This window comes from Panulirus ornatus, chromosome 2, assembly GCF_036320965.1.
Source record: "Panulirus ornatus isolate Po-2019 chromosome 2, ASM3632096v1, whole genome shotgun sequence".
NCBI classification, from domain to species: Eukaryota; Metazoa; Arthropoda; class Malacostraca; order Decapoda; family Palinuridae; genus Panulirus; species Panulirus ornatus.
Window position 1 is genome coordinate 30,213,208 of NC_092225.1, and position 17,589 is coordinate 30,230,796.

The 17,589-nt window shown below is 39.6% G+C and overlaps 1 protein-coding gene across 11 annotated transcripts in view; it reads left to right on the forward strand.

Moving 5' to 3' along the window:
- The window catches only part of LOC139755543 (uncharacterized), a 118,139-nt gene that overhangs the window by 97,123 nt on the left and 3,427 nt on the right, over window positions 1-17,589 (forward strand). For 9 of the 11 annotated variants that reach the window (XM_071674025.1, XM_071674043.1, XM_071673966.1 and 6 more), the window contains 2 exons: window positions 295-590; window positions 7,196-7,267. In XM_071674025.1, the coding sequence (XP_071530126.1) occupies window positions 295-590; window positions 7,196-7,267 (368 nt within the window). The remainder of the gene's footprint in view (window positions 1-294; window positions 591-7,195; window positions 7,268-17,589) is intronic. The other 2 variants (XM_071674005.1, XM_071674059.1) reach the window with 1 other exon arrangement.

A 17,589-nucleotide genomic window follows, 5' to 3' on the forward strand; every position in this document is an offset into this window, starting at 1 on the left:
CAGCACATTGCTGGCTGCTTCTGCCCATAGATTTTGTCTGGAGACCAGCCACATGAGGATTGGCCATTATGATAATGCCTTCTTTTCTCAAGAAAGCAGTGTTGTAGAACTCTCTTCTTTTGTCTTTCCTTTTTCCTAGAACCAATCCACTGGGAACAAAATTGAAGATATGTTGAACCTTACATAGTCTTAATGTGTTTTTTACATTAATCTTAGTTACCTTATTACTTAGAGTTCATCACAAATTTTCTTTGCCAAAAAATGAATCTTCATTTAAATGTTTTTCTATAACAGAATCACGATATGTCAACACTGAAAAAGATTCAAGCAAGAGATTGTCAGCAGGGATGCCTTTAACCACTTCAAACCCCATGCTGCCTCCAATGCCTGGAACTGCATCAATGAATACTGGTGACCCATCCATGTCTCCACCACTGATGGTTCCAACACCCATGCATCCCAGTCAGGAGGGCATTAATTCAACAGATAATATTTCTCAACAAACACAAAATCCGGGGCAGCAGGAGCAGCAACACTCCCCATTACCACAGACAACTCAGTCCCCTGCACCCTTACCAGAAATTGCACAGGTAAACTTTGTTTTCCCTACTTTACCTTTGTGTATTTATTAATTTCTTCTACTCAGGGTATATTATTGTTTTTTTGTATTGGAGCTTTACACACAAACTTGGCATGAGCTAGGGTGTGTTATATATATATATATATATATATATATATATATATATATATATATATATATATATATATATAATTTTTTTTTTTTTTTTTTTGCCGGTCTCCCGTATATATATATATATATATATATATATATGATTATCCCTGGGGATAGGGGATTAAGAATACTTCCCACGTATTCCCTGCGTGTCGTAGAAGGTGACTAAAAGGGGAGGGAGCGGGGGGCTGGAAATCCTCCCCTCAGGTTTTTTTTTTTTTTCATTTTCCAAAAGAAGGAACAGAGGGGGCCAGGTGAGGATATTCCAAAAAAGGCCCAGTCCTCTGTTCTTAACGCTACCTCGCTAACGCGGGAAATGGCGAATAGTTTAAAAGAAGAAAGAAAGTATATATTTGATGTATGTATGACTCATGGTGAGGTGGCTGAGGATTGGTGGAATGCGTGCATAGTGCCATTGCACAAAGGCAAAGGGGATAAGAGTTAGTGCTCAAATTACAGAGGTATAAGTTTGTTGAGTATTCCTGGTAAATTATATGGGAGGGTATTGATTGAGAGGGTGAAGGCATGTACAGAGCATCAGATTGGGGAAGAGCAGTGTGGTTTCAGAAGTGGTAGAGGATGTGTGGATCAGGTGTTTGCTTTGAAGAATGTATGTGAGAAATACTTAGAAAAGCAAATGGATTTGTATGTAGCATTTATGGATCTGGAGAAGGCATATGATAGAGTTGATAGAGATGCTCTGTGGAAGGTATTAAGAATATATGGTGTGGGAGGCAAGTTGTTAGAAGCAGTGAAAAGTTTTTATCGAGGATGTAAGGCATGTGTACGTGTAGGAAGAGAGGAAAGTGATTGGTTCTCAGTGAATGTAGGTTTGCGGCAGGGGTGTGTGATGTCTCCATGGTTGTTTAATTTGTTTATGGATGGGGTTGTTAGGGAGGTGAATGCAAGAGTTTTGGAAAGAGGGGCAAGTATGAAGTCTGTTGTGGATGAGAGAGCTTGGGAAGTGAGTCAGTTGTTGTTCGCTGATGATACAGCGCTGGTGGCTGATTCATGTGAGAAACTGCAGAAGCTGGTGACCGAGTTTGGTAAAGTATGTGAAAGAAGAAAGTTAAGAGTAAATGTGAATAAGAGCAAGGTTATTAGGTACAGTAGGGTTGAGGGTCAAGTCAATTGGGAGGTAAGTTTGAATGGAGAAAAACTGGAGGAAGTAAAGTGTTTTAGATATCTGGAAGTGGATCTGGCAGCGGATGGAACCATGGAAGCGGAAGTGAATCATAGGGTGGGGGAGGGGGCGAAAATTCTGGGAGCCTTGAAGAATGTGTGGAAGTCGAGAACATTATCTCGGAAAGCAAAAATGGGTATGTTTGAAGGAATAGTGGTTCCAACAATGTTGTATGGTTGCGAGGCGTGGGCTATGGATAGAGTTGTGCACAGGAGGATGGATGTGCTGGAAATGAGATGTTTGAGGACAATGTGTGGTGTGAGGTGGTGTGATCGAGTAAGTAATGTAAGGGTAAGAGAGATGTGTGGAAATAAAAAGAGCGTGGTTGAGAGAGCAGAAGAGGGTGTCTTGAAATGATTTGGGCACATGGAGAGAATGAGTGAGGAAAGATTGACCAAGAGGATATATGTGTCGGAGGTGGAGGGAACGAGGAGAAGTGGGAGACCAAATTGGAGGTGGAAAGATGGAGTGAAAAAGATTTTGTGTGATCGGGGCCTGAACATGCAGGAGGGTGAAAGGAGGGCAAGGAATAGAGTGAATTGGATTGATGTGGTATACCGGGGTTGACATGCTGTCAGTGGGTTGAATCAGGGCATGTGAAGCGTCTGGGGTAAACCATGGAAAGCTGTGTAGGTATGTATATTTGCGTGTGTGGACGTATGTATATACATGTGTATGGGGGTGGGTTGGGCCATTTCTTTCGTCTGTTTCCTTGCGCTACCTCGCAAACGCGGGAGACAGCGACAAAGCAAAAAAAAAAAAAAAAAAAAAAAATATGTATATGAGTAAAGACATAGTGCATATATACATGGTTAAGAGATGGGGCAACATGAGTATAAAACTCTCCTCCTGTAACACACAAACAATCACACACACACACACACACACACACATATGCAAGCAGCTTACATGAATTTAAGTTGTATGATATTTGAGAATGTTCAGTATTCAAGAGATTTAGGCCCCATGAGTGTAAAACTTTCCTTCCTACATAGTACAAATAGGTAACTATGCATAATTACCTACAGGATTCTTTGGTGAAGTTGTTAGCATTGCTGAACCATGAATTGTGCACAGGCCCACCCCAGTTCAAATCCTAGGTGAGGGAGTCAACCCTCAGCTGATCTCAGCTGTTCATCCTCTGCACAGTGCTGGATAATAAATGGGTTCTTGGCTAAGGCTGGGCTATGTGTTTGTGTGTATACATATAAGAGTAAGACATAATTCATATACAGGGTTAAGAAATGGACTGACAAAGATTTAAAACTCTCTTTCTGTAACACTCATATAGTAATCACAAAAACACACACACACTCCAGAGGCATCAACAGTAGCTTACAGGAGCAGCAACCCTTTTGCCAAGATTCAAAGGGACTACATCTTCTGCATGTCTTTTTGTACAAGTAGTGGAAGGGATTAGATTATATAGGGGACTAAGATGAAACTGTGACAGTGAAATGTTAAATTCATGGGAATGAGCAATGAAATAGCAGTTGGCCTGAGAAGCCCATTAATGAAAATCATGTGTTAAGTATTGTTACCAAGTTCAGTAAACTACAGTTCTGAATGATTGTTTATGGAAAGAACATGTATAACTAGAAGAGACAGCAAGTAATTGATGGAAAGTGAGTAGTGATGGATAGTTTACTGGCTGATGTTTATTAATTTGCTTAGTTTGCATTCTTTATGTTGGGTAACAATAACACCTCCAGGGTTAAGAATCTATAGAGGAAACATTATGTAAAAAAAGTGTATTTATTTCTAATGGGAAACTGTACTTATGGACATGCCGGCTAGTTTTGAACCAATGAAATGACCAACCGTTATTCTTAGACACTTGGAGGAACAGATTAAGACCTTTAGGACTGCTTGAACCAGACACATAGGGAACCATAAGTTAAGACAAAAAAATTAAGACCATCCAGTCAAACCAGGCTGTTATGAAATTCACACAGCACTACTAAGGTAAACAAGAACATTTTAATTTGATATGTGAATTAGAAATGTATTCAGACAAGGGAGTAATTGTAAATAAAAGCAAGGTTATTAGGTTTAACAGTGCAGAGAGACAGGTTAGTTGGGGAGGAAGAGATTAAGTGTTTTAGATACCTGGGAGTGGATATGGCAGTGAATGCACTAGGAAAATGGAAGTGAGTCATATGGTGGGTGAGATGATGAAGGTTCTTGGAGCATTGAGGGATCTGTAGAAAGGTCACTATCTGGGTGGGTAAAAATGGTGTTTTAAGGTATAGTAGTCCCAACAGTGTTGTGTAGATGCAAGGAATGGGTTATAGATGAGAATGTGCAGAAGACTGTGAATATGTTGGAAATGAGATGTCTGAGGACAACTTATGGGGTGAATAGGGTTGATTGATTAAGAGAGAGGTGTGGTGATAAAAAGAGTGTGGTTGAGAGAAATGAAGATGTGCTGAAATGGTTAAGACATGGGGAGAATAAGTGAACAGAGGATGAAAAACAGGACATATTTGTCCAAAGTAGAGGGGAAAAGGAGAAGCGGGAAACCATATTGGTGATGGAAGGATGAAGTGAAACAAATTTTGAGTGCTTGAGGCCTGAACATGCAGGAGGGTGAAAAGCATGCATGGGATAGAGGGAATTAGAGTGATGAGATATACACAGGGGTGATGTGCTGTCAGTGGACTGTATCAGGGCTTATGAGGCAGCCAAGGGAAACCACAAAGATCTTTAGAATGTGGTTATGGCTAGGGGGCTGTAGTTTCAGTGCATTACAAATGACAGCTCGAGAATGGAACCTGGTTGTGGAGAGGGGGCTGTAGTTTCGGTGCATTACAAATGACAGTTAGAAAATGGATGCGAGTGAATGAGGCCTTTTCTTCATGCGTTTCTGGTGCTGTCACATGTGGAAAACAGTGAACAATTATGAAAGAAGAAAAGGATATGTGAAAGAAAAATTACTTATATATTGATAAAAGACGATATATGCATCAGAAATGGAGGGGACAAGGAGAAGGGGGTTGACTGCATTGGAGATGGAGGATGGAATGTAAAGGATTTTGAGTGACCAGGGCATGACCATGCAGGATAGGATGAACTGGAATGTTATAGTATACAAGGGGTAACATGCTGTTGGCGGACTGAACCAAGACGTATGAAGCAGCCAGGGGAAACCATGGAAAGGTCTGTAGGGCCTGGTTTTGGGTGGAGACTTTGGTTTTTGTGCATTGCATATGACAGCTAAAGAAGTGATGTGAGCAAATGAGACCAATCTTTGTCAGTTCTCAGTACTACTTTGTGTATGTGGGAAACATTGGACAAGTATAAAAGAATGATGATAATAATAATAGTAATGATAATGTATGTTTTTATTCAAGCTTGTTTACCATTTCCTGTATTGCACGGTAGTGCCAGGAACAGACATAGTTATACTGGTATGTTCACATCCACTCCTTCGTTGTCATGTAGAATTCACTGAAGCCAAAGCACCGTATTCTCATTCAAACTCTGTAGTCCATGCTGTGGTTTGTCCTAACCACTTCAACCCATTGGTAGCATATCATCTCCAGTAAACCTCACTGCTCCAATTCCTTTCCCAGGCACATGCCACATTCTTCTCTGTGTTCAAGCCCCAATCACTTAACACGTCTTACTCCATCCCTTCATCAAGTTGTTTGTCTTCCCCTCCCCTTGAGTCTTCCACTTAAGACATGTGTAACCTCTTAGTCAGCATATCTTCACTCATCCTCTCCATATTTCTAAACCATTTCAGCACACAAACTTCAGCTCTCTTAGCAATACTTTTATTACTACTACAGCTATCACATACCCAATCATTTTGTGCTTGACCAACCCTCCTTACACCATATATTGTCCTCAAGCATTTAATTACTAACACTTCCACCCTCTTCCATAGTCTTTTATCTTTACTCTCTTCTATATAACATCAGTCTTCAGTATTCAGACTCTGTGAGAAACTTACCCAACCACACCATCACCACTCTATACACTGACCTTGATACACTTCCAAGATGGCTTCACCCAACTACAACCCTGTCCTGCACAAGACTAGCGGCATTTGACATTAACAAAGAATTTGACCCTGTCCCTTGACATATCCTAACACGTGGTAATGACAAAAAGTGGTTGGCCAATATCATAGCTGGCTGCCATCCCAGAGTCACTCCCAAGGGCTTTCCCTCTAAAAGCCTTAAACCCTGAGGTGGAGTTTCTGTTCTTTCTCCAACCCTTTTTGGTCTTTTCCTGCATGACTTTCTATTACTTCCAGCACACTACAGCATGAATGTCCTCTCACATGCAGACAACCACACAATCACATCACAATACCTTGACAACACAGTAGCAGCAACAAATATGCAGCAATGCATTACACAAGTGGAACAATGTCTCACCCTGAACAGAATGTCTGCCACTCCAAAGAAGTTTTCAATTCCTATTTTAACCCCAGACAGACATGAAACCAACTTAAAACCAACCATTCTGGGAATCACATATTACACACATGCCATTCACTCCCATACAAATTATATCAGTTCAGAAGCAGCACATAAACTGAATACATGCAGAATGCTAACTGGCATGAGATTTGGACAAGATAAAGAATCTCATCTGACAGCAGTATTATCAAGTTAGATAAAACTTGAATATTAACCAGTAAGAATTGTTAACGTTCCATCATGGTTTATCCAATAGTATACCTTAATTAACTGGTCTCTGTTTTTCACATAGCTACACATTAAGAATGATGACGATGATGATGATGAAGATGAGTATGAAGATTGTAGTGAAGCAGAGAGTTATATTGGTAATGTTATTGTATATTGGACCTTGTAGATCTAAGCACAAATTTAGATGCCCTATTGGTTTATATAGTACCAGTTAAGAACTTGAGCATCTTAGTGCTTGCATTGATGTACGACTTGTATGCCACGTGCAGCCTTACTCAGAAATCCTGTATGATATTGATTTGTGCCAAGTATTATCAAAAATATTCATTACAGATTTCATATGTTCCATGATTTCACTATAATCTTTCATATGATTTAACTTGGACATTCTTTCAGATACTTTTCTTCTTTTTGCAAACACACTGTACAGTGAATATATTTGCTTTCTTGTAATTCCTGTAGACTTCATCTCGTCATATATGCAAAGCACTTCATATTATTTTTTGCATTGGAATACTTTGTTCTGTATAAGATGCTTTATAATGATGTGGTAGCAATATTTGTCATACTTTAAGAATAATTTCATCATGTGATATCTGTCATTTAATTTCGTAGATGAGGAGATCGCGATATATTTCTGAAAGCTCCATTGAGCTAGAAGATGACTGGCCACCCGCCAATATTGAGGTAAAGCACAAGACCTCTTCAGGAGTAAGGAGTTAAAGGTCATTACTTTCTGAATGTATTGTACCTCATGGAGAATATTCAAGATAATATTTACATAGTGTTATCTTTTCTGCAGTCCTCTGGGATAAGAATATGAATTTTGCTTTACATACCTGTTTTTATATTAAGAATAAAGTTGAAAAAAATCATTGTAGATGCAATTCCTGAGGCTAGTTTCTCATAAAAACTCATGCATCATAGGAGTCACTCTTTGCATTGCCAATCCAGCCATGTTAGAACATATGACATTAATCGAAAGTATGAATCAACTCATGAAGGGATTTAGGTTTAGTAGTATGACTGTTACTTCAAAAATGTACATTGAATAAATGGAATGATTGTTGTAGAAGGTATAGTTTATGGCTAAGAAATTGTATTGATAAATGATCTCTATATGTAAAAGATTTTTGAAAGAGAATCCCCATGTTTAGCTTCTCAAAAAAATGAAGACTTGGATTCTGTTTAGCAGATATGATATTAAGTACACAGCCTTGTGAGTGCTTTAAATTTCTGTACTGTGTAAGAGTATACATCTGATGTTTGCTTCTGAATGTGAGCTGGGTAACTATCCATACTATATTTTTGTCACATGATGTATGTATATGGTCCCTAGTTACCAGACACACATGATATTGGATCATATTTTAGTGCAAGTTTTACTGGGATAATGGGTGTTATTTTTGCTAGGGAGATTTCTCAACCTAATTTTCATACAGTTTTGTGCTCGTTACCCTGTCTCTTAACTTTGTATATTATGTTCTTTCAGCCACAGGAGTTTGCATCCACTCACCTTGCACGTTTGTGTCATCTGAGCTGGTAACACTGTATGGGAGAGGAGCAAGGTTATGGGGAACAAGTAGAGCATTGTGAACTGTTAGATAGATGGCCACTAATAAAAGTCAAATTGTTCTCACATATAGGTGTGGTAGTATGTTTTGTATAATTGATAACGATCAGGAATGATAAAAAGCAAGAATGTTAATGAACATAATATTTCATATTGCTAACAACTGCTGCTGTCTTACAGGAGCTGTCAATTATCACTTAATGACAATGTTAGAATACTTCCCACGTATTCCCTGCGTGTCGTAGAAGGCGACTAAAAGGAAAGGGAGCGGGGAGCTGGAAATCCTCCCCTCTCATTTTTTTTTTTTTTTTTTTCCAAAAGAAGGAACAGAGAAGGGAGCCAGGTGAGGATATTTCCTCAAAGGCCCAGTCCTCTGTTCTTAACGCTACCTCGCTAATGCGGGAAATGGCGAATAGTACGAAAGAAAGAAAGAACAATGTTAGATGACTATTTATTAGCAAGTGTCTACTTTGGGTGTCCATGTAGGATTCTGTGTACCATAGAGTTAACTATAAACACAGCAACTGTGTCAATTAGGAACATGCAATGTTGTGACCTCAAAAAACTTGCCATCTCCTTACCCCTGCTCTTCCTTGTCCCCTGGATGTTCCCTGTCCCTTCCTCCCCAAGCTTCTGTGTGCATTTCAAACATGCAATTGGCACACCTCAGACCATGCAGATAAACATTGGATATGAAATTATTCTTGAAAGTGTGCTAACCCATTCTCACCATCATCTACCTGGAAACTTAAATACCATCATTCATCCTGCTTCCTCCCTCCCTCCCTCATTTTCAGCACTGCATCCACCCTCCCTACACTCCTGCAAAACTTGCATTAAGGGATTGTTGAGATGGCGTTGATACGACGTATTCCATTGTAGTAATTGTAAACCATCATTGTCGTAATGTCAGTTTGAAGTGTATTATTTAATGATACTATATTTTCCTTGTGTTATAGTGTAATTATGTCTAATGATTGTAACGCAAGAGTTTGCCAGCTTATGTATATTTTACTCTTTCCCTTTGGTCTCTCATTAACAGTTTGCATAACATGGAAGGTTTACAACTTTTGTACAAAGTTGCTGTGTTTATAGTTAACTCTATGTTATACAGAATCCTACATGGACTCCCACAGTAGACACTTGTTAATAAAGTGTCATCTAACACTGTTATCAAGTGATGGTTGACAGCTGCTGTGCAACAATAGCAGTTCTTAGTAACACAAAATATTATGTTCATTAACATTCTTATTTTTTTTTACATTCTGATCATTATCAATTATACGAAACATACTACCTCACCTATATGCAAGAACAATTTGACTCTTATTAGTGGCCATCTGTTTAAAATTTCTCATTGCTCTACTATGTTCCCTGTAACCTTGCTCCTCCCCCCTTACAGTGTTACCAGCTCAGATGACATAAACATATAAGGTAAGTGGTCACGAACTCATGTGGCTGAGTGTACTATGTCTGTATCTATGCTGTCAATGGATTGAACCAAGGCATGTGAAGCGTCTGGGGTAAACCATGGAAAGTTCTGTAGGGCCTAGATGTGGAAAGGGAGCTGTGGTTTCGGTGCATAATTACGTGACAGCTAGAGACTGAGTGTGAACGAATGTGGCCATTGTTGTCTTTTCCTAGCGCTACCTCACGCACATGAGGGGGGAGGGGGTTGTTATTTCATGTTTGGCAGGGTGGCGATAGGAATGAATAAAGGCAGGCAGCATGTATTATGTACATGTCTATATATGTATATGTCTGTGTTGGAAAGGATCACAATTTTGCACATGATCAAGGTATTCTTATGAGTCCACGGGACTCATAAGAATATGTCTGTGTGTGTATATACATGTATACGTTGAGATGTATAGGTGTGTATATTTGCGTGTGTGGACGTGTAGGTATATACATGTGTATGTGGGTGGGTTGGGCCATTCTTTCATCCGTTTCCTTGCGCTACCTCACTAATGCAGGAGACAGTGACAAAGCAAAATAAATGAATAAGAGCGGGGGCCAGAAATCCTCCCCTCCTTGTATTTCAACTTTCTAAAATGGGAAACAGAAGAAGGAGTCACGTGGGGAGTGCTCATCCTCCTTGTAGGCTCAGATTGGGGTGTCTAAATGTGTGTGGATGTAACCAAGATGTGAAAAAAGGAGAGATAGGTAGTATGTTTGAGGAAAGGAATCTGGATGTTTTGGCTCTGAGTGAAACGAAGCTCAAGGGTAAAGGGGAAGAGTGGTTTGGGAATGTCTTGTGAGTAAAGTCAGGGGCTAGTGAGAGGACAAGAGCAAGGGAAGGAGTAGCACTATTCCTGAAACAGGAGTTGTGGGAGTGTGATAGAATGTAAGAAAATAAATTCTAGATTAATATGGGTAAAACTGAAAGTTGATGGAGAGAGATAGGTGATTATTGGTGCATATGCACCTGGGCATGAGAAGAAAGATCATGAGAGGCAAGTGTTTTAGGAGCAGCTGAATGAGTGTGTTAGTGGTTTTGATGCAAAAGACCGGGTTATAGTGATGGGTGATTTGAATGCAAAGGTGAGTAATGTGGCAGTTGAGGGAATAATTGGTATACATGGGGTGTTCAGTGTTGTAAATGGAAATGGTGAAGAGCTTGTAGATTTATGTGCTGAAAAAGGACTGGTGATTGGGAATACCTGGTTTAAAAAGCAAGATATACATAAGTATACGTATGTAAGTAGGAGAGATGGCCAGAGAGCGTTATTGGATTACGTGTTAATTGACAGGCGCGTGAAAGAGAGACTTTTGGATGTTAATGAGCTGAGAGGTGCAACTGGAGGGATGTCTGATCATTATCTTGTGGAGGTGAAGGTGAAGATTTGTATGGGTTTTCAGAAAAGAAGAGAGAATGTTGGGGTGAAGAGGGTGGTGAGAGTAAGTGAGCTTGGGAAGGAGACTTGTGTGAGGAAGTACCAAGAGAGACTGAGTACAGAATGGAAAAAGGTGAGAACAAAGGAGGTAAGGGGAGTGGGGGAGGAATGGGATGTATTTAGGGAAGCAGTGATGGCTTGCGCAAAAGATGCTTGTGGCATGAGAAGCATGGGAGGTGGGTTGATTAGAAAGGGTAGTGAGTGGTGGGATGAAGAAGTAAAATTATTAGTGAAAGAGAAGAGAGAGGCGTTTGGACGATTTTTGCAGGGAAAAAATGCAAATGAATGGGAGATGTATAAAAGAAAGAGACAGGAGGTCAAGAGAAAGGTGCAAGAGGTGAAAAAGAGGGCAAATGAGAGTTGGGGTAAGAGAGTATCATTAAATTTTAGGGAGAATAAAAAGATGTTCTGGAAGGAGGTAAATAAAGTGTGTAAGACAAGGGAGCAAATGGGAACTTCAGTGAAGGGGGCTAATGGGGAGGTGATAACAAGTAGTGGTGATGTGAGAAGGAGATGGAGTGAGTATTTTGAAGGTTTGTTGAATGTGTTTGATGATAGAGTGGCAGATATAGGGTGTTTTGGTCGAGGTGGTGTGCAAAGTGAGAGGGTTAGGGAAAATGATTTGGTAAACAGAGAAGAGGTAGTAAAAGCGTTGCGGAAGATGAAAGCCAGCAAGGCAGCAGGTTTGGATGGTATTGGAGTGGAATTTATTAAAAAAATGGGGTGACTGTATTGTTGACTGGTTGGTAAGGTTACTTAATGTATGTATGATTCATGGTGAGGTGCCTGAGGATTGGCGGAATGCTTGCATAGTGCTATTGTGCAAAGGGGATAAGAGTAAGTGCTCAAATTACAGAGGTATAAGTTTGTTGAGTATTCCTGGTAAATTATATGGGAGGGTATTAGTGAAAGAGAAGAGAGAGGCATTTGGACGATTTTTGCAGGGAAAAAATGCAAATGAGTGGGAGATGTATAAAAGAAAGAGACAGGAGGTCAAGAGAAAGGTGCAAGATGTGAAAAAGAGGGCAAATGAGAGTTGGGGTGAGAGAGTATCATTAAATTTTAGGGAGAATAAAAAGATGTTCTGGAAGGAGGTAAATAAAGTGCATAAGACAAGGGAGCAAATGGGAACTTCAGTGGAGGGGGCTAATGGGGAGGTGATAACAAGTAGTGGTGATGTGAGAAGGAGATGGAGTGAGTATTTTGAAGGTTTGTTGAATGTGTTTGATGATAGAGTGGCAGATTTAGGGTGTTGTGGTCGAGGTGGTGTGCAAAGTGAGAGGGTTAGGGAAAATGATTTGGTAAACAGAGAAGAGGTAGTAAAAGCGTTGCGGAAGATGAAAGCCAGCAAGGCAGCAGGTTTGGATGGTATTGCAGTCGAATTTATTAAAAAATGGGGTGACTGTATTGTTGACTGGTTGGTAAGGTTACGTAATGTATGTATGATTCATGGTGAGGTGCCTGAGGATTGGCAGAATGCTTGCATAGTGCCATTGTACAAAGGCAAAGGGGTAAGAGTGAGTGCTCAAATTACAGAGGTATAAGTTTGTTGAGTATTCCTGTTAAATTATATGGGAGGGTATTGATTGAGAGGGTGAAGGTATGTACAGAGCGTCAGATTGGGGAAGAGCAGTGTGGTTTCAGAAGTGGTAGAGGATGTGTGGATCAGGTGTTTGCTTTGAAGAATGTATGTGAGAAATACTTAGAAAAGCAAATGGATTTGTATGTAGCATTTATGGATCTGGAGAAGGCATATGATAGAGTTGATAAAGATGCTCTGTGGAAGGTACTAAGAATATATGGTGTGGGTGGCAAGTTGTTAGAAGCAGTGAAAAGTTTTTATCGAGGATGTAAGGCATGTGTATGTGTAGGAGGAGAGGAAAGTGATTGGTTCTCAGTGAATGTAGGTTTGTGGCAGGGGGTGTGTGATGTCTCCATGGTTGTTTAATTTGTTTATGGATGGGGTTGTTAGGGAGGTGAATGCAAGAGTTTTAGAAAGAGGGGCAAGTATGCAGTCTGTTGGGGATGAGAGAGCTTGGGAAGTGAGTCAGTTGTTGTTCGCTGATGATACAGCGCTGGTGGCTGATTCATGTGAGAAACTGCAGAAGCTGGTGACTGAGTTTGGTAAAGTGTGTGAAAGAAGAAAGTTAAGAGTAAATGTGAATAAGAGCAAGTTTATTAGGTACAGTAGGGTTGAGGGTCAAGTCAATTGGGAGGTAAGTTTGAATGGAGAAAAACTGGAGGAAGTAAAGTGTTTTAGATATCTGGGAGTGGATCTGGCAGCGGATGGAACCATGGTAGCGGAAGTAAATCATAGGGTGGGGGAGGGGGCGAAAATCCTGGGAGCCTTGAAGAATGTGTGGAAGTCGAGAACATTATCTCAGAAAGCAAAAATGGGTATGTTTGAAGGAATAGTGGTTCCAACATTGTTGTATGGTTGTGAGGCGTGGGCTATGGATAGAGTTGTGTGCAGGAGGGTGGATGTGCTGGAAATGAGATGTTTGAGGACAATAGGTGGTGTGAGGTGGTTTGAGCGAGTAAGTAATGAAAGGGTAAGAGAGATGTGTGGAAATAAAAAGAGCATGGATGAGAGAGCAGAAGAGGGTGTTTTGAAATGGTTTGGGCACATGGAGAGAATGAGTGAGGAAAGATTGACCAAGAGGATATATGTGTTGGAGGTGGAGGGAACGAGGAGAAGTGGGAGACCAAATTGGAGGTGGAAAGATGGAGTGAAAAAGATTTTGAGTGATCGGGGCCTGAACATGCAGGAGGGTGAACTGGATCGATGTGGTATACCGGCGTTGACGTGCTGTCAATGGATTGAATCAGGGCATGTGAAGCGTTTGGGGTAAACCATGGAAAGTTCTATGGGGCCTGGATGTGGAAAGGAAACAGTAGGCAATTACATAGAAGTTGAACTGTTAAAGGTTTTACTCAGCACACTAGTACCCTCAGTGTGCCAGATTTTAGAGGTTGCTGGCTTTTGAAATGGCATATCAAAGAGATCACAGTGTACAGTGCTGTATAGATTTATGATGTGACTGTTAAGCTGTAGGTTATATGGTACTGCAGTATGTTAGTGCAGTGTAAGCATATAGGTTATGATGTTGAGACATTTTTGCTTTGAATTGGTAGCTATCCATCTGGAACTTTGTTCCATAGTGGTTTATGTCTGTTTTATGGAAGTTGACAATTCGTTGGGGAACATGACAACACATAGTTAACAGATTTGCAGTTTCTTAATGGAACAAGGTTTGAATGTATTTCCTGAGAACAAGAAAATGATTAAGGGTTTCATTCAGCATTTCCTATCTTTGTTTATCTCTCTATTTATCTATTGATATCTCTGATGCCCATTCCCTATGGAAATTCCCATCAGGGGGATGGCCATGGCAAAAGTGTATCCACTTATCCCTGTCCTTATGTGTGACTTATTCTATGTCCACATTTTGGTTGCGTAGGTCAGGGGCAGGAGAACTATGCTGTCCCTTAATCCTTTCTTCATTATTCATTATTCAACTCCTTTACCCTTCATGACTCTTCTGCCCAGTACTTATCTCTCCTTCCATATCACCAATCTTACAAAAGATGGCTCCCAAATATTTAGATTCTGTAACCTCTTCCAGTCTTTCTACCCCTATATCTATAACATAGTTTAGTGAACTTTCTTTTCTTACTCCATAGGACTTTGCAAAATCCATACTTTTACCCTTGTTTCCTTTCAGACACCATTAGTTTACTTTTACTTGCACATACCTTCAGTTGCCTACTTACACACATCATAAAACAGACTTACAGCCATCTGCAACTCATCTATACTCTCCACAAATGACACCGTGCTCTGCAAACAGACTAGTCACTAGCCACCATACCTCACCACCTCACTGCATCTCTGCACCCTGTTTCCCAAGTTTTGCTCTCATCTGTCTTATCACTCCATCCATTGTGACATCACACAGCCCTGCCTCACACCCACATACATAAACTTTCACTCTGCTCTCCATTCACTCTTACACATGCATTTGCTCCTCTATAGCAGGCTTTCACACCATCCAACAGTTGTACCCGTGCACCATATATCCTTAATAAGTTTTATAATGCATTCCACTTTTTCATAATTTTTAAATTTCTCTCAGGATTGCTGTGTATATGTTTATCAATTTTATGATAATTTTTCCCTTGTAAATCCTAATCGTGAAGGAACATGCATCAGTATTTGGCTCCAGGAATTATATAGAATATTACCATACCTACTTTTTGTGGACACCTAATATTATAACTCAAGGATAACGTAAATGAGAGCAGAACAGAGGATTGCACAATTTTCTCTTGAATGACCTTTAGCTCTTAACTCATATGTTAATAATGGAGGACTGGAAAAGTGGTGTCCACTTCATCCAAAGAGATGCAGCCACATCACCCCAGTCCTTCATGAATTTTTGTTATGCTTTGGGATCTTGCTGGTTGTGGGAAAAGTGTGAATTGAGTCAGCATTTGTGCAGTGTTAATCACTCACATTATTTGTGGTTTTTAATCCTACTTATAGATTTTCTTTTCATGTAAATTGTTTAAGGAATTGAGAAATTTGATGAGAATATTTTGAAAATAAAGATGTGTTATACTTCATACTATCTTTAATGGATTATATTATGAAATGATTATGCTGTTCATTCAAATTAGAATGTGTTAGTAGATATGTTAACCTAAGTCAGTCCTGCACTGTAATTATCACCATACAAAATTTTTTCCTCATTTTGTGATTTACTTTTCTTTTATCATAAGCATACTTTGTGGTCAGGGGCACATTTTTTAACCCACTTTGGTCCTTGAAAGAGTTGTATTTCTATATTTCTTGACACCATTTCTTGTTTTGCCTTTGTCCTTTCTGTTTCTTTCTTTCAGGTTTCCCTTTTGAATAACTGCTGAGACATCAAATGTTTTTATGGAATTTATTTCTTATTGGAAGCAAATGGCAGATGTTTCATATATTAGGTAGCTAGACCACCATGCAAAACACTTCTGCATATATTTTGAGCTTTGGGGTTAGGTCCTCATTATGTAAAGACTTGAAGATGTTTAGTAATGATAATGCTTGGGGAAGATTGAGCATATATCAACCAAATTTGACTTTAGTACAAGTTGATACCACAGAGTAAGAGCAAATGGATAGTTTACTCTATGTTGGTGTTAGCAAGGAAAAGTTTTAGGTTTTCCTGTATCTCATCTTCATTGTTCTTTTAATATGTCTTTGTTTCCCATTCCTTTGATGCTATATTCATTATTTATTCTCTTATACTCTTGAAAAGCTCCTTAGTTCATCCCAGTGCTCTTTCACTTTTTGACTTTTCTTCCTCATTTCCAATCTTTCCCCTCAATCTTCAACTAAAGAAACCCATGTTTTAAATCCTTCATTGTAGAATTCGCAGAACCCTCCATAACTATGATCAGTATTTTGGCAGTGAAATTGCTTTCCTTTATTTACTTTCTCAGAGAAATCTCTAATCTCTTTGTAGTAGTTTCCATGATTACATTTCCTCTTCGAATCTGGTTTCCTATCTTGATTTTTAATGGCCTCATTAACCATTAGTAGGTAGTAGTCGGTAGGCAGCCACCAACCAGGGTGGCATATTACCGGTACTATCTGCTTTGGTACCGGGAGGATTAGTGATGGCTGTGTAATGAACCAGCATTTCAGTGGTTATCAAGTTGCACCCCTTTGACCCAGGTAGCTGTCTTTTCTTTCTACTTCACCCACATGTGGACGACTGGCATTTTGTGCACAGACATACATTTTTTCCATGTCACACATAACACCTGACAACATTTTACCCTTACAACTCATTCTTCATAACTGTAGATTTTCCTGTGGTGAATGCTATGCATTATCCCTGCCTTTTGGAAAAATGGTAGAAGCAATAGATAGAAAAAGTAGGTATGAACATTTGATGAGCATTTGGTAGAAACATTAGGTAGGTACCTCTGAAAGCACCACTTAAGAGTTCCCCTCTGCCAATGACCTGTGCAGGGGTAGGCACCAAAGACTAAGAAGCATTACTTTAGTTCATCAGATATGGAGACTTTTGCTATGGTCACCTCTTAAGGGAGTTCCCATAGGGAATGGGCATGAGAGAGATAGATAGGTAGAACTATGTCTACATGATCACTTTTGCAATGCCTGTATCATATTTTATGTTTTCAGCATCCTTATTAATGTTTGTAAAGGTAAGATTTAGCCATGATGGTTTATCATTCCCTCTGATTCGAGTGTGCTCTATTACATGCTGGTACTTTAAAGGAAATTTTCTCTTATACAATATAAGAACATGTGTCCCCATGAGAATCTGAATTTTCTTCGTCTTGTTTATGTATGATGAAAATTCCTCTAATTAGAACTTTTGCCATCCCTAAAGAGTGCATGTCTCATTGCTTCTGGCACCATCCTGATTGTTCCTTCATTATCATCATTCAGTACTTTACCATAATTCATAACAATTCTTTGGAGGATTTTGAATTGTTAACACTGATAAGCAAATGTTCCC